This window comes from Lissotriton vulgaris, chromosome 3_1 (assembly GCF_964263255.1).
Source record: "Lissotriton vulgaris chromosome 3_1, aLisVul1.2, whole genome shotgun sequence".
Taxonomy (NCBI): Eukaryota; Metazoa; Chordata; class Amphibia; order Caudata; family Salamandridae; genus Lissotriton; species Lissotriton vulgaris.
In genome coordinates this window covers 1,274,672,514-1,274,688,751 of record NC_141689.1, presented here as the reverse complement: position 1 = coordinate 1,274,688,751, position 16,238 = coordinate 1,274,672,514, and the positions used below count along the sequence as shown (strand labels likewise).

At 41.8% G+C, this 16,238-nt stretch overlaps 1 protein-coding gene across 1 annotated transcript in view; it reads right to left on the bottom strand.

Annotated features, from left to right (window-relative positions):
* The window catches only part of LOC147727785 (uncharacterized), a 1,253,841-nt gene that overhangs the window by 125,613 nt on the left and 1,111,990 nt on the right, over nt 1-16,238 (bottom strand). The window contains exon 10 of the mRNA XM_086963180.1: nt 13,254-13,289. Coding sequence (XP_086819306.1) covers nt 13,254-13,289 — 36 coding nt within the window. The remainder of the gene's footprint in view (nt 1-13,253; nt 13,290-16,238) is intronic.

Here is a 16,238-nt window from a genome sequence, read left to right as displayed (position 1 = left end):
ACTGGTCAGGAAAGAGTTCCTGTAAAGTCAGGCAAAGATCAGTGAATTCCAAATCTATGGTTTGCTACTGATGATCTCATGCCAGGTAATACAGTTGGAAAATGAAAAGAAAAATAGAACAGGTGCTGCTGTTGCTCAATTATTAGCGTTTGAAAACAAGCATGTAGTCACAACAAGAAAATAGCCCGAGCAATAAAAAAAATATATATAAAGACCCGTTTTTCAAACATAAAATCAACCGTGCTACAACTACCCTCAATAAAGAACAAATTACTACTCCTATGGAGGGCATAAGATCCCCTTGTTCCATTCTTTCATTCTTTAGTATTTTGTTATCGCTGTCGCTGTTGCCTACTCTTTGTGTTATTGGTGTCATTGGTGATATTGTCTTGCATGGCTCCTTTAGCTTCCTTGTCTTCCTAGTTAGCTTTGTGTTTCTCCGGAGATAGTCTGCTGCATACTTTTGAGAACTGTTATTAGTGGCCATTTGCTGCATTTGGCACTAGTTCTAGAGATTGGGCTAGTGGTGATAGTGAGGCTCAGGGCGCCTTTTGTGGCATTGTCCAGGTCAGTATCCATGTTCTTGCTTGTGTTGATCGATCACTGATTCTGAGTCCTGGGTTCTGATGTGGCTGACCGCGACTTGTTGGCCCCCTTTTTCTCTTTTAGGTTTTTCTTGTGGTTTTCCTACAGCGCCTCTGATTTTTCTGGATCTTATTGTACAGGGACTGATGCAGGTTGTAATGCGGGGGGATCAAGAGTTTTTCCTGACCCGCGAAAGATGTGATGTGACTTGATTAGTCAGTTGCTACCACAAATCAAGTTGCTGTTGTTCACTGTTTGTAGGGGGTAGGGGATAGGCGATCAGGGGCTCCCCCTATTACTTTTCCCTTAATTTTCTTCTTCCCTCCCTGGACAGGTAGGGCAACTTCTGGTGCTCCTGGCCACTCTAGGCTCTGGACTATTTCTAGGCTGTTGTGGACTGTCGTGGCTGGGGAGTGTGACTAAGAAAGGAAGAAAGGAAAAGAGGGGGGTCAAGCAGGGCATGCAAGGCTGGGCTGCAGGCTGTACTGGACCTGGTCAGGTCGCCTCCCCAGCACTACCGAGGGCGCACCCTCCTACAGCTGCCAGCTACTAGCAGCCGCTTTTGCCACTTACTACAGATTTTTTTCCATTTCTTTTTCTTACTTCTGATCACTTTGAATGGATCTCTTCAGGAGCGGCCGCCCGACCCCCGCTTGACCCCCGCTGCCAACTAGCAGATCGGGTAAGATCGCGACTGCAGTTACAGGGTGGTTACAGGGCAGAAACTGGGTCAGAGAAGCAGGGCAAAACAGGGAGACCTCACTGTGCCCCCTTGTAACGCGTGATGCGAGTGCAAGAAGTGTTTTCAATGGAAAAGTCAAGAAATCTCACCCTAAGTGGGGTTGAGTGTCCTAGACGTGTTAGCTGGGGGGAATGTATGTAGGAAAACAGTCTTTTTGCAGGGTTCACACCACTTTTTGCCTCCATTTAGACTACTAACTGCTTGTTTATGCCTCTGAAAGTGTACTAAAGCCTGGTAACCTGACGCCAGTGCTCTTGCCCTAAAACATGATGTAGCAAATTGGTACTCTCAATTGGCACACACTTTAACCTCCTTATAAGTTCCCAATAAAGTGGTACGAAGGGCTCCTGGGGCATAGGTGTTAGAGGGATCAACAGGACCTGAAGCACTATTTGCGCCACCCTGAGTGACCTATGAAAACAGATGACAGCAAGTCTGCTATTACAGACTGCAGGAACAGTGCACACTACTACAACTCAACTCTGCCCTCACCACGTGTTGCAAGTTCAAGGCACTATCTTTAATTTATGGTAGTTACCCCTAGGATAGGCCTCCTATTCCCAGAAGGCAGAGTGCAGCATATTAAAGGTTCCGGCATATAAATGCAAGTTCATATGTCCCTATAGTGGCCCTTTCCATTAAGGGGTTTAGCAGTCAATAGGAGAACATGGGTTGGCACTCGGGCACAATCTAGGTCATCAGCTCCATTACAGTACCGCTGAAATGGTCATGTTTGGTATCAAACAACGTGCCTCCTGATCCCTGGCACAATTCCAGTGTAGAGGCTGATGTGACATGCACTTAGCTTGCTACCCTATAGGTTGACCACCACATTGCCCTAGCCTTTCGTGTCGCCTGGCTGGCAGCCTTCAACAGCCAGCGCAAAGACAGGGATCTGATCTCCTGCCAGGCAGTCTGAACACACCCAGGACTCAGAAAAAGGACTGGCCAGGAAGGAGGTAACCAGTCCTCTCTGGCAGGATGGCTAGTGACGTGGTACATCAAGGTGGGGAGCTTCAAAGCATTCACTGCCTCTGGTAGGCATGCAGACACCCTCTCCCCAGGCAAATTGCAGGCAGGACATCAGATGGTCAGTGGGCATACACCCCCAAATGTCTAGCCCCACACTCACAATGGGCTACCTGGTCTGTAAAGACAAAGAATGTTTCAAACATTTTCAATAGTGGCAGAATAGAGACTTATGAATATGTAAAGGTGACAACCTCTCCCAGGTGTCGTCACATCAGGAACAGATTAGCTACTGAGGTAAATTGCCTTTTGCCCACTTGCACTCACACCCCTAACACAGCCAAATGTAGGATTTATGGTTCGCCCAGACACTAGAACCTCAGATCTGTGAAGACTGCAACAAAGGGCGAAGAAGAGACCCGGTTTGTGTCAACAGGAGCTAGGCAAACAAAAGGTGGTATAATCTGCACCGGTGGCAACGCTCCTGGAACAGCATGACTGAGACTTGTCTTGGACAGAAGACTGTCTCCCTCAGACAGACGGACCATTTTCAGAGCCATAGTCAACTCCTAACTCACTTAGACTAGAAGCGTTAGTTCCCTACTCACCAGAGTGAAAAGCCTGTCCTGGAACCAAAGACTTGCTGTCCATCAGGGCCTCCAAGGGATCACCCAAAAGGAAATGGTCCAGTGCATTGTAAGAAACATGGCACTGACCTCTGACAGGTTTCAGGTGCCTACTATTTCCCCTCGGACCTGCAGATGGTGAAGTATTGATTCACTGGCCTTACTACTACCAAGTTTTGTTGGTGACCAGTTTGGTTAACGACTCCTGTACTCGATGCCACGTTAAGAGCAAACCAGGCAACACCTTCAACAGACCACGGCATTGGACCTATATCAAAGTTCTTGCACCTGTTTTCTTCCCGGCACCATCTAAGCAGTAAACCCAGTATTCCGTGCAGCTCCCGCTTCAGCACCAAGGACAGCCAGGACAACTCTGCATCCTGGCCTCTTGGACTAGATTAAATCAAAGTGACTGTTGTGACTTGGTCCTGGGACTCGCAAAACCTTACCCCTCCGTGGGATCCCCGACTGTCACTAGTACGATTTCTCCCTTTGGTCGCAATGGTAAAGTTTCAGCATTGAATTTTGTGATGTCCTCTCCCTTTCCCCTTTAAGACTCATGAGCCTTTGCCTGTGTTCTTATATCTTAGAATGTAACTCCGATAAGAATTCTGTACTTTGTCAGTTGCTGTTGGCTGTTTTAGGATGAGGTTTAATAAACCCACCTTAAACGTTTTATTCTTCATTTCATTTCTTTCTTATCAACTTTATATTGGCGACGATCGGAAATCACCTCAACTAAACAACTTAGCAAAGAAATCTGACCTTGTCTCTCCTCCTGCGGCTGTTCTTTGATTTATGAAGCGAAGAGTTGACTTCACAGCGGCTGAAATTTGGTCTAATTCACTGGTGAGGAGAGCAGGAGGCATATTTAAAGTAAAACGATACTGGGACTTAAACATTAATATATTTTAAAGTTAAGAATCTATGTTAGGATATTTCATGGCTGAGATAGAACTTGGTTCTCACATTATTGTGGGAAAAGTTTATGTGTCTAAAAAAGGTGATGCGTTATTAGGTTGGTTACATCAACGTCAATTAGGTGTTAAACTTGATCCCAATGCCTCTCCTCAAGTTCAGATTCAAGAGGTATTTAATACTGTATGTAACATGAGTGACGGAAACTTGTCATTGAGTATGGCAAAACAATTTCCCAATGTTTTTAAAGAGGATTTGGGATGTTTGCTTGGTTACAAACATCACATAAAATTGAAAGATAATGCTCTCCCTGTTGTAGCAAAGGTTAGGAGGATTCCTCTCATGGAGCAAGTAAAAGTTCAGGAAGAGCTAGATAAACTTGTTAAGAATAACATTATTGAACCGGTTGAAGCAACTGAATGGCTTGCTCCAGTTGTTATAGCAAAGAAACCTACTGGCGAGATTCGTCTTTGCATTGATTTAAGATCACTAAATAAAGAAGTTGTGGTTGATAAGTTTCCCCTTCCCAACATAGATGAGATGTTTTGTACTTTGGAAGGGGCTAAATATTTTACTACTCTTGACTTAGCTTCCGCCTACCATCAGGTGGAGCTAGATGATTCTTCTCAAGAGTTGACTGCCTTCATTACACCTATGGGTACATTTAAATTTAAGAGAGTACCTTTTGGCCTTGTTTCTGCGGCCTCTGTTTTTCAACGAATCATGTCAAAAATTTTAAGGGGATTAATTGGTGTTAAGTGCTATCAGGATGATTTATTAATTTATGGTAGCAACATTCTTGAGCATGATACTCGTGTGTCTTTGGTATTGAAACGTTTGGATGGTGCTGGAATGACTTTAAAAAGGTCTAAATGCGAATTCAGAGTCCAAGAGGTTAATTATTGAGGACACCGTATCACCGGTAATGGTGTTTTTCCAAAGAAAGAGTTAGTTGAGGCCATTGACAAAGTGAAAGAACCTACTTGCAAAGACGAACTTCTCTCATTTTTGGGAATGGTGGAGTTTTATGGTAAATTCATTTTTAATTTTGCAGACAAAATCCACAATTTAAGAAGGTTGACTGCGAAAAATGCTGTTTTTGTCTGGTCAAGTGAGTGCAAGGCAGAATTTTTAAGTATTAAGAAGGAGTTGAATAAAGCGCCTTCCCTCCACGCATTTGTTCCTGGTCTTCCTACTGTTATGTTTACTGACGCAAGTGATAAGGGACTAGGAGCTGTTTTGGTTCAGAAGAGAAATGGTTAAGATTTCTTGATCTGCTGTTCTTCTTGTTGCCTCAGAGGATCAGAGTGTAATTACTCTGTAATAGAAAAGGAGTCTCTTGCAATTTTTTGGGCTTTAAGAAAGTTTAAAAACTTGATTTGGGGCACAAAAGTTTGCGTTTTGTCTGATCATAAGCCTTTGAGAGAGGTGTTTTCAAAAAAAGGACTAGATGCCATATCTTCTAGAATTAGAAAATGGATTGTTTCTTTGCAAGAATTTGAGTTTGAGGTTGAATATATTCCTGGGATAGCTAACAGATCAGCTGATTGCTTTTCAAGATTGCTTGACTGTGATAATTCTGAGTTGGATGATTCATGTGAGCTGGAAGAATTTACAAATATGTGTGAGGTGACAGATGGTGCTATTGATGAATCTGAATGGAGATTAGAGTTAGAGAAGGATGAAGAAATTTCAAAGGTAATTTTTTCCTTAAAGAGTAATACTCGTTTGAGTAAGCCTTGGTTATTGGTTTCTGATGAACTTTCTGTAAACGAAGGTCTTTTGACTCGAGGTACTAAACTTGTTCCTCCCAGTACTTAAAGAAAAAAATTGTTGTCTCATGCCCATTGTGGACATTTGGGCATTGTAAAAACTAAAGAGTTTCTACGCATGCAATTTTGGTGGCCTGGCATGGACCTAGAAATTGAGAGGATGGTCACAGAATGTTCTGATTGTTGTTCTAGTGACAAGATTTTGAAAACTAAGCAGATGCCTATGGTCAAGAGGGCTTTACCAAGTCATCCTTGGGATGAGGTTGCAATTGACATTTTGGGTCCACTATCTGGTGTTTCTGATACTCCTTACCTTATAGTGTTAATTGATCTCTACTCTAGATGGATTGAAGTTTGTGCGGTCAGGGAAATTACTTCTGATTCAATCATTAAGTTTTTGGAGCCCTTGTTTAATAAGGAAAGTTTTCCTAATAGTTTATTATCCGACAATGGTCCTCAATTCTGTTCCTCTTTGTTTGTTGATTTTCTGAAGAAATGTGGGGTGGTTCATAAAAGGTGTTCACTATACCATCCTGAAACCAATGGTGCTGTTGAGAGGGTTAATAAGACACTGAAAGAGTCAATACAGCTTGCTCGCTCTTCCGGTTTAAATTGGAAGACCACTCTTCAGGACAGGATTAACACTTATCGTTTTGCCCCTCATTCTTCTACTGGTAGGTCCCCATTCGAGTTGTTCAAAGGGAGGGTTCCTAACACGTTGTTGTGTCCTGGGTGGATGTGCTTGAATAAAGGTCTTGTTAACAATGACCTTGGTGATTGGAGAACTGAGGAGGTACTTAAACAAGATGCTCGCAAGGCATACTTTGACAAAAAGAAAAGTGTGTGTTTTCAGGAGGTCAAAGTGGGGGATTTTGTAAAAATAAAGACTCCAGTAGGACGCAAACCGTGGTCTAAATATACTGACATTAGAGCGGTTGTTAAGATTTTCAAAAATGCTGTTAAGACAGAAGATGGAAGAATTTGGAATAAGAGTCGTGTGGTTGTTGTTAATCCTAATTTGTCTCTCCCAAGTGACTCTATCCATAATGATGATTTGTGCAATAATTTTCATCTTGTTCCTAACTCTTCCTTTGACAGGTCATCGTCTTCTTTCAAAAGGAGTCAAAGAACTCGCAGAGCTCCTTGTTATTTAAAAGACTATGTTTGAACATGTTTATTCTTCTTTGTGTTTATCTTTTGTTTACTAAATTTTAATTTGCATATGCTTAATAATATATTTTTGCTTTTTCCTTTATTTATTTAAATGAAAGGAAGGGAGATGTGTGATATCCTCTCCGTTTCCCCTTTAAGACTCATGAGTCTTTACCTGTGTTCTTAGATCTTAGAATGTAACTCTAATAAGAATTCTGTACTTTGTCAGTTGCTGTTGGCTGTTTTAGGATGAGGTTTAATAAACCCACCTTGCTTCTTTAAACGTTTTATTCTTCATTTCATTTCTTTCTTATCAACTTTATAAATTTCATTGCTTTATGATTTGTTCCAATACTCTTAACTTTGGTTATTTGTATCCAATCTCGCTCATTTTTTGTCTACATTCTTATAAAAATCTGTTATATTTTTATGAATTGGTGTGGGTTTTCCTTTTAGTCATATTAATTACTAATCTTCCACGTAGGTACTCTTAAATGCTAAACACATGTTCCAGTAGTAAAGTCTGACTGCTCTTTGCCCCACTACTGTGACTGAGCTAAGTATTTATTTTAGTGAATCCAAGGACCATCTTTGGGGTATCATGTTAGTATTACATGGGGAGACCTAACTAGTATCACTATATAATACTCGAATTTCCTACAAGCACCAGAAGAAACCTCAGGATTTCCCACTATCATCAAAGATTACAAGGAAAATGCTAAAAGTAAATATTATGGAAATATTTAGACCCTGATAGCAGTCTTTGAGGATCTTTAAAATAGTAAATCACTAACATAGGCACCTCTTTTAATTGGAGCTTATCAAGCTCACGAATCAGTAGTTTCCAAAGTAACAACTAGTTTGCAAAATAATGACTTTTAACAGCCTGCCCTTTGCCCAGCAACAAGAAAGCCTAGAATATATTTTCCATTTGAATTCGATCCAGTAGTGGAATCCACAAATGTATAATTGAGATCTGTTAATAAGGGGTATATTGGCCGCTGAGTTCACCTGCTTGGTAGAACTTCAGTTTCATTTGTAACCTCAAAACATAGCTCATCAGCAATGTTATGTTATGTTATGTTATGTATTTATTTTTGTATAGCGCATATGTCACCGTTCGGTCTCAGAGCACTTGCTGAGTCTAAAAGTTAGAGAGACTATGGGCAGTTGACAGATTTAAAATAGCCAGGTTTTTAGATCTTGCGGAACGTTTTGTGGTTAGGGTCGGTTCTAATAGATAATGGTAAGGAATTCCAGGTGGTGGGGCCTATTTTGTAGAAACTTCTGTCCCCATTTCTGACAGTCCTGACCTTTGGGACTATTTAAAAGATGTTTATTTGATGAGCGTAAAGTCCTTCCCGGGCAGTAGCCCTGGAGTTTTCTCTGAAGGTACTTTGGTCCCTGTCCGTTTATGGACTTGTGCACTAGGCAGCAGATCTTAAATTTGATGCTCTTTCTTGTTGGGAGCCAATGAAGAGTCCTGAGGCACGGAGCAGAAGGGGTGCGGGGAGGGAGGTCAAGAATCAGCCTTGCGTCAGAGTTTTGCAGGATCTGAAGTTTAGTTAAGAGACCTTAGTTCATGTCAGCCAATAGTGCGTTCCTATAATCAAGGTGACTGATTATGAGGTTCTGGATGAGGGGTTTCTGGGAAGCGAGTGGAATCCACTTGAAGATTTTTCTAAGGCTTCTCATTTGCCCAATGCTGGTGTGAACCACTTTGATTATGTGTTGGGACAGGGTCAGTTTGTCATCAATGATGATTCCCAAATTCCTTGCTGAATTTTTAGGAGCAGGGCAAGGGCCTAGGGATGATGGCCACCACTCTTCCGACTAGATTTCATTGGCCTTGCCAAATAGCAGAATTTCAGTTTTCGCGGCATTTAGCATTAAGTAGTTGGTGGTCATCCATTCTTTAATGGAGATCATGCACTGTTGGAATCTCACTTTGGCAACTAAGTGGTTTGGTCCTAGGGTTATCAGGATCTGGGTATCGTCGGCGTAAGATACCATCTCAAAGCCATGTGCTTTGATTACTTTAGCTAGAGGCGATAGGTATATATTAAATAAAGTTGGGCTCAAGATCGTGCTCTGTCGGACTCCTTTATCATTGTCCACGTAAGATGACGAGAACGAGCCTGTTTTGACCTTAGACCGCCTCCCTGTCAGATAGCTCTGAATCCATCTATGTGCTTGACCCTCGACACCAATCTCAGCTAGCCCCTTTAATAGGACGCTATGAGAGATGGTGTCGAAGGCCGCCGACAGGTCAAGTAAAATCAGGATGGCCAATTGCTTGACGTCCAGGGACAGCCGGATGTTATCCACAACCTCCTGGAGAGCAGTCTCGGTGCTGTGGCAGGCTATGAAGCCCGATTGGGTGGTGTCCAGTAACATGTTGTCCTCTAGATGTTTAGTTAATTGAGTATTGATTAATGATTCCATTATTTTGCCAAAGAGTGGCAAAAGAGAGATAGGACGGTAATTTACTGGTTGCTCTGGGTCAGAATTGTTCTTTTTTAAGATGGGTCTTACAGTAGATTCTTTCCAGGACACAGGAAAGATGGCTTGGGCTAAAGATAGGTTAAAGATTTCCGTTAATTCAGTCATCATAGCAGGAGCTATTTTTGTCAGGATCTGGGCCGATGCGGGATCACTAGGGGAACCTGATTTTACTTTCTTTAATTTGTCTGTGACTTCTCCCACCGTAATAGTTTGGAATTCGAGAAGGGGTTTAGGCAAGGATGTGGCTTCCGGGGTAGGCAGATTAGGTGGACATATGTGATTGTCCTCGGTGTTGAGGGATTCAGTCTTGCTAGGAAAGGACTTATGAATTATATCAATTTTATCCTTGAAAAAGGTGGAGAGCCTGTCAGCCCATTCTTGGGACTCGGTAGTTGATGGTTGGCAGGAGGAGGGATTAGAGAATTCCTTTACTATAGAATATAGTTCTTTATGTGAGTTACCAGCCAGTTCAATTCTGGTACCTAGGTAAGCTTTCTTTGCTGTGGCTATATGGCTCATGTATTCTTTATGTGCAGATTTGTAAAGCTGTTTATCTAGAGGCTCTTTTGTTTTCCTCCATTTGCGCTCGGTGCACCTCATAACCTGTTTCATTGATTTAAGGTCTGGTGTAAACTAAGGGGATCTAGTGTTTGGGCATTTTGTTTGCAGAATTGGGGCTATATGGTCTAAAGCCAACTCAATTGCTTTGTCTAGGTCTTTTACCACCTTATCTGGGTCAGAGTTAGGGGTTATAGAGGAAGGCGTGAAGACGCTAGCAAAGGAGTCTGAATTGATTTTATTCCAGGGCCTACTCATTTTTACCTTTTTTGAGTGGGTAGGTTTTGTCGAGTTGACTTGGATATTGAATTTAATATCACATGGTCAGACCATAGGATTGGGTAGAGCTCGACAATTTGGACTGCTTGTGAGTTGGTGCAGAGGAAGTCTAAAGTGTGACCGGCCTTGTGGGTCGGACCTGTTTCTAATAGCGTCAGGCCCATCGCCTTGATATTGTCCATTAGTTCAGAGGTATGGGTGTCCTGCTGCAGTTCTATATGATAGTTAACATTTCCTATTAAGAGGAAGTTTTTACATGCTAGGACATGAGGGGCCAGAATTTCCAGTAGTTGGGTCGCAAAATAGGTTTTATTTTCTGGTGGTCTGTAGATGAGCGCTCCTTTCCAGGATCCTCTGTCATTCAGACCGAGGGAGAAGATAAGGAATTCACCCCATTCAGTGATTTGTGTGTCAATGGCCAAAAGTTTTATGAATGATTTGTAGATTATTGCAGTACCTCCTCCTCTTTTAGCTGTTCTGTCCAATCTTAAAATACTATATCCCGTAGGTATAGCAATGGCTAAATCCAGGCAGGACGTTTCTTGGAGCCAGGTCTCCGTGATGAAAAAGAGATCTGGTGATTCCTGATCAAGTAGGGCCCATATTTCAAGGGCATGCTTAGGGAGGGAGCGCACATTTCCGTATAGACACCTAAGATGGCAGGGAGAAGCTAGCGACACGTGTATAGGATGGTCTTCGCTGTTACTGGGGTAAAGGGGGGTGTTAAGCGAAAGTAGCTCTGAGCAAGAGTATTTAATAATGGCCATTCAAAAAAAAATTGTACCGCATGGAGGGGACCTGGCAGCAGTCTGGCAGCAGTCTGGCAGCGGTCTGGCACGGACGGGCACAGACAGGCTTGTCTTAGGCGAGTCTTCCCAAGCAATCCAAGGTACCTGCAGCATGAACTGTCAACGATGTCTCGCAAATAACATCCAACCAGGGAAATGTTTGCTTAGTTCAGTTAGCCTGTCGTACAAGTTCTGTAATAGGAGACTTAACTTAGGCAACTCTCTGAGAATCAGCATTCAAGGTAAGGGGATCAAGAACAAATCACCGCAAGGATAAAATCATTTCCTGTATCCTTCTTGATATCATCACCAATTTAACCTACCCCCAAAAGCTTAGCTTTTCTAACATAACTAGATAACAAACAAACATCATCAATATTCAGTTTTGGTCCACCCTAAAAGAAACAGTCCATCTTCAATTGCTAAGGTGATTTCTCTGAATCCATGGAGGTATGACATGTTGAGTTGGGAAGTTGGGAATATCGACTTCCCAGAATATCACAGCCCAAAAATTGGGGACCATTATATAGTCAGGCAACTATATATTAATAGTAGTAGTAGTATAAATCTCGATGCGATTAAAAGATAACCATAAAACATTGACATAAATTTAATTTTGTTTAAAACACTTCATACAATCTTACAAATACATAAAACATACTTAAAACTCATTTTATTCACTTAACATCCATAACCCCACATTTAAATACATTACACATAGCCTGAACCTTGCATACAAAAGAGACTAATACCGTGCAAATGTCTCGGGGTCGCGAGAACCTTTGCCTTCCTAGGAAAACGCTCTGAAGTTACAATGTCCTCTGCAATTAGAGTAGTCTTCCCTGTCAAGTTTGCCAAGTGGATATCAATCAGGATTTACTGAGGAAGCTTCGTATAACCTTTGTCCAATAGTATTTACCTTTTCATTAACACAAGGAAATAGACTTTAAGGATATCTCCGTTCCCTTTTAAAAAGTCACTTAATTGCTGCAATAATCAGAACCTTTGGGTTCCACTGGTAGTAGTACCACTCTCCACTAGTACATGGCAGCCCATCCTGACGACAATTTTCAGTTGGAGGAGAAACAGGAGCTCATCAGCTGAGGCTGCCATTTTGGGAATACATTTCACCCTCTCCATGGAGGAAACACTATGGAAGCCTTGGTCATCATCATAATCAGGGGATAGCCATAAGAAGACACAGGAAAAGGTCTAGGAAGTGACAAACAGGAGTGATCTGAATAGTTAGGAATAGCTTCACAAGGGTGAGAAGTAATTCCAGTTTTGAGAGACCTCCTTAACAAAGAGGGAAAGCAAACTGACCTGACTCCTTGCTCATACTCCTTCCAGAAAGTAGAGTAAGGACCGCAGTATTGATTCTTCTACAAATGTTTCCCCAGAACGCGAACTAAATTCTAGGGGCAACGTGAGGAAGCAACTGCAAGCAGTCTGAAGATGTATGCAAGAAAGGTCTTACACAAAGAGAATCCAATAATGTGTACTACCTCCAAAACGTAACACCTTGTAAATAAAATGATAAAGTTGTATCAAAACTGAAAGACAGCTGTCAATTGTGACATTAATGTTCAAACCAACCCTACCACATACATTAAATGCCACGTCATATTCAGGATTTAAAACATAGTTTACCACCCAAAACCCTCTTGTCATTTTTCCATTATTTTCAGGTGGACATTTTTAGTAACCCCCCACTCCATATAATAGTACTTCGTAACTATGGGCAATATAAGTGGACGACAAGGGTGGGAGCATTATAGGTTTTGGGGTGCATGAACTGGAAGGGCTGTAACAAACTGTCCCCCAGGTGGGAAGCATGATGTCATGTTACCATGCTGCTGAAAAGAGATTTTAGATTTTCATGAAGGACTCAAGAGGGATTTCAAGGAGGAAATAGCCAGATGGGGAGTTACACTGTTTGCTACAGTGACAGAAATGGCTTATTTCTGTATATTTTATTTTAGGCATATGAGCATCTTCAGGTGGGTGAAGGTGATGACAGCATGCAGGGGAAGCAAGTGGACACTGATGAGGTGGGGCAAATCTGGTTGAATACACTGTTGCCATTTAGAAATAGATGCAGTGGCACACAATGCACATTTTCGAACAATGAGGATGAACTAAGGCAGAGTGGCTGGTGGCCGTTGCGCCATGAATAAAGACATGTGTCTCTGCTTTCATGTTTCTTGGAAGTAACTGTGCACACTTTTAGAGGATCCAACTGCTTCCAAGTGCCTTTTACTGACTACCGCCTACTGCATTATCTCATTGGTTGTGAGAAGGAACAATTAAAAAAAATCTAAAATTGGTAAATCCTCATTGAAAAAGTAAGACAGTTTACCATCCATCTGAGCGTTTTCAGCCATGGCCTCATCGACTACAAAAGGAAAAATAAAGAGATAATATTTAGTCAATACAGAGATCCAAAGAAAATAGTAGAATAACAGAAGTGACTTGCAAAAACATTTTTAATTTTGTATCTAGACTATGTTTTGGATCATCTAACAATATGTTAATATTTCAAATGGATTAATACAAGTTGATGGGTTAGCTTCAAGCAGTACTGAATACACCACAGTTTGTTTAATCAGATTCTTGATAGAAAGTGTTATGTGTCCTAATTTTGTTAGATTGGAGGAGAAAGGTGTAAAACATTCTGTGCATCTACATCATACTTTCTTTTCTCTAATGGATATTGCATGTCTGACATTCTTTGAAATGATTTCCAATTTGAAACAGTAATGCTTAAAAAATAAAAGTTGTCTATTATAGTGGGAACTACATATCAGAATTAGGCAACTAATGCATTAATCGTTTGAGGAAAATCTGCACCGAAAATAAATCTTTCTGGTTCAAATTTGTAGGAAACATTATTTGCTAAAAATAAAAATTAAAAAGTCATAAGGGAAACAGATTGTGCAGCAAGAGACATATAAAATGTGTTTGTGAGAATCATTTTTTCGAAACAATCATTTCCGCATGATGCAGTTTCAAACCTGACAGCTTTGGGGTGGTCTTCCCTAAACTTAGTGCCTGCCTTCCTCCATTTATCTGATCTCATTTTGGCTGGCTTTAGTACTCGGTGCACTTTACCACTGCTGATGCTAAAATACTTGTGCTCTCTCACATAATCCTGGTAACATTGGCTTACCCCAAGTGGTATATTTAATTTACTTATAAGTCCCTAGCAAAGGGCACTGCATGTGGCTAGGATCTGTAAATTAAGTTATATTAGTGGGCATGCAGCACTGACTGTGCCACCCACATAAGTAGCCCCTCCACCATGTCTGTGGCTAACTACTGTAGAGCATGTGTGTGCAGTTATACACTGCTGTCTCGACCTGGAAAGAAAACCTCTTCCCAGGCGCAAAATGTCCTTTTTTATAGGTACAGGTCAACACTAAGATAGGCCCTATATAACCCAAAGTCAGGGTACAATGTATTTAAAGGGCAGGACTTGGACGTTTAAGTTTTACATGTCTTGGTTGTTTTTCACTACTGCAAGGCCTATCTCTTCCATTGGATAACACTTTTGATTACCTTATTACATATTTTAAGTGTGATGGTCATTTGGGAAGTGAAAGACTATTCAAGTTTGGTGTCACTGGACTTTCATCTTAAAATCTCAACTCATTTTGAAGTTGGATTTTAAATTAGTATAGCAAAGGCCACTTTTAGAAAGTTGACATTTAATGACTTTGGCCATTTTGGAAATCATGAAATCCTTCCAAGACGGCATGAGAGCAGTGGCGGGCTGGATGGCTCAGAACTTCCTCCAGTGCAATGTGTCCAAAACGGAGGTCATGTTGTTCGGAGGGGCCACTCTGCTCTGGTCGCCAGATTGGTGGCCACTTGAGCTAGGACCTGTCCCAGCGCCCAAACTGACCATCAAAAATCTGGGAGTATGCCTAGACCAAGCTCTGATTATGAAAGATCACGTCAGTCAGGTTACGGGAACATGTTTCCGTACAATTGGTCTTCTACGGCGTATCTTCCCCTTCCTACCCAACATCTATAGGAAAACGCTGGTACAGGCACTAGTCCTTGGACGAGTGGACTATTGCAATAGTCTACTAATTTCCGCCAACCAGGAACAACTACGCAGACTGCAGGTGGTGCAGAATACTGCGGCAAGACTCATCCTGAATGCCCCCCCCCGTACCCCTTCCCGCCCTCTTCTCTCCCACCTCCATTGGCTCCCAGTGCAACAGCGTATAAACTTCAAAATCTGCTGCATTATGCATAAGTGCATATATGGATCTGGCCCCAAATATCTGGGAGAAATTTTTCTTCCCTATTCTCCTGGACGGGCTCTGCGCTCCAGCAACACCATGCTGCTGCATGTTCCTAAAGTCTCCAGAGCGAGACAGGGGGGGCGTGCACCCTCCTATAAAGGCCCCTTGTTGTGGAATTCTCTTCCACCTCAGCTGAGGCTAATTCCCAATCTCTTTTCCTTTAGGAAAAAATTAAAAACTCACCTGTTCTCACACGAATAACATGGCCACTCTCTTTTTGTCACCCCACTTACTACAGTCTGCCCAAATCATGCAAGCTACGCGCGGAGATACCCCTTCGGGGCTGATTCAGGCGCGATACAAGACCATAAATAAATAAATTTGGTGCCTTCTGCCGCTCTCTGTTCAGTCTGGGCTGAGTGACACCTGAGCTTTGTGTATTTGTTCTAGATAGCCACGCACAAAGGGAGCTTTAGGTGTGTCTTAATGGTGATAAAATTGATGAATGGAAGAATTCGATGTCAATGTATGTCATGATATATGTTCACCTAAGACTGCCAATACCAACCATTGTAATTACAGTGTATATGATAACAACAGTTTGCATCTTTACAATAATTCTAACAAATGCAATCCCTGTAATGTAATGTGTACACTAGCCAAAACATGCAAAAGAGTAACAGCACTGCCAATAAATGCAGTCCCTGTAATATTACTGTAGGCAACAGCCATAAACCGTACAGCCATGATAATGTTGATCAATTCAAAACTCATGATGTCAAAGTATGCTGTAACCACAATACATTTACTAAGGATGATCAATGCAATCTTCATGATATCAATGTATACCATAGCCAAAGTGCCTGCAATGATTATATGTACCCGCGATCGCAGTAATGACAACCTGTGTACTTGCAACACCAGTAATGCCAGTGTATGTTCCCTTAATAGCAATGACCAAGCGGTATGTACCTGTAATAGCAATGATTATGCTGTATGTACCTATCGTGACGTTCATCGTGTTGGATGTACTTGCAATATAGAAATTATATTGTTGTTGTCAAATCCATCCCCAGCTACTTCCAGCCCAA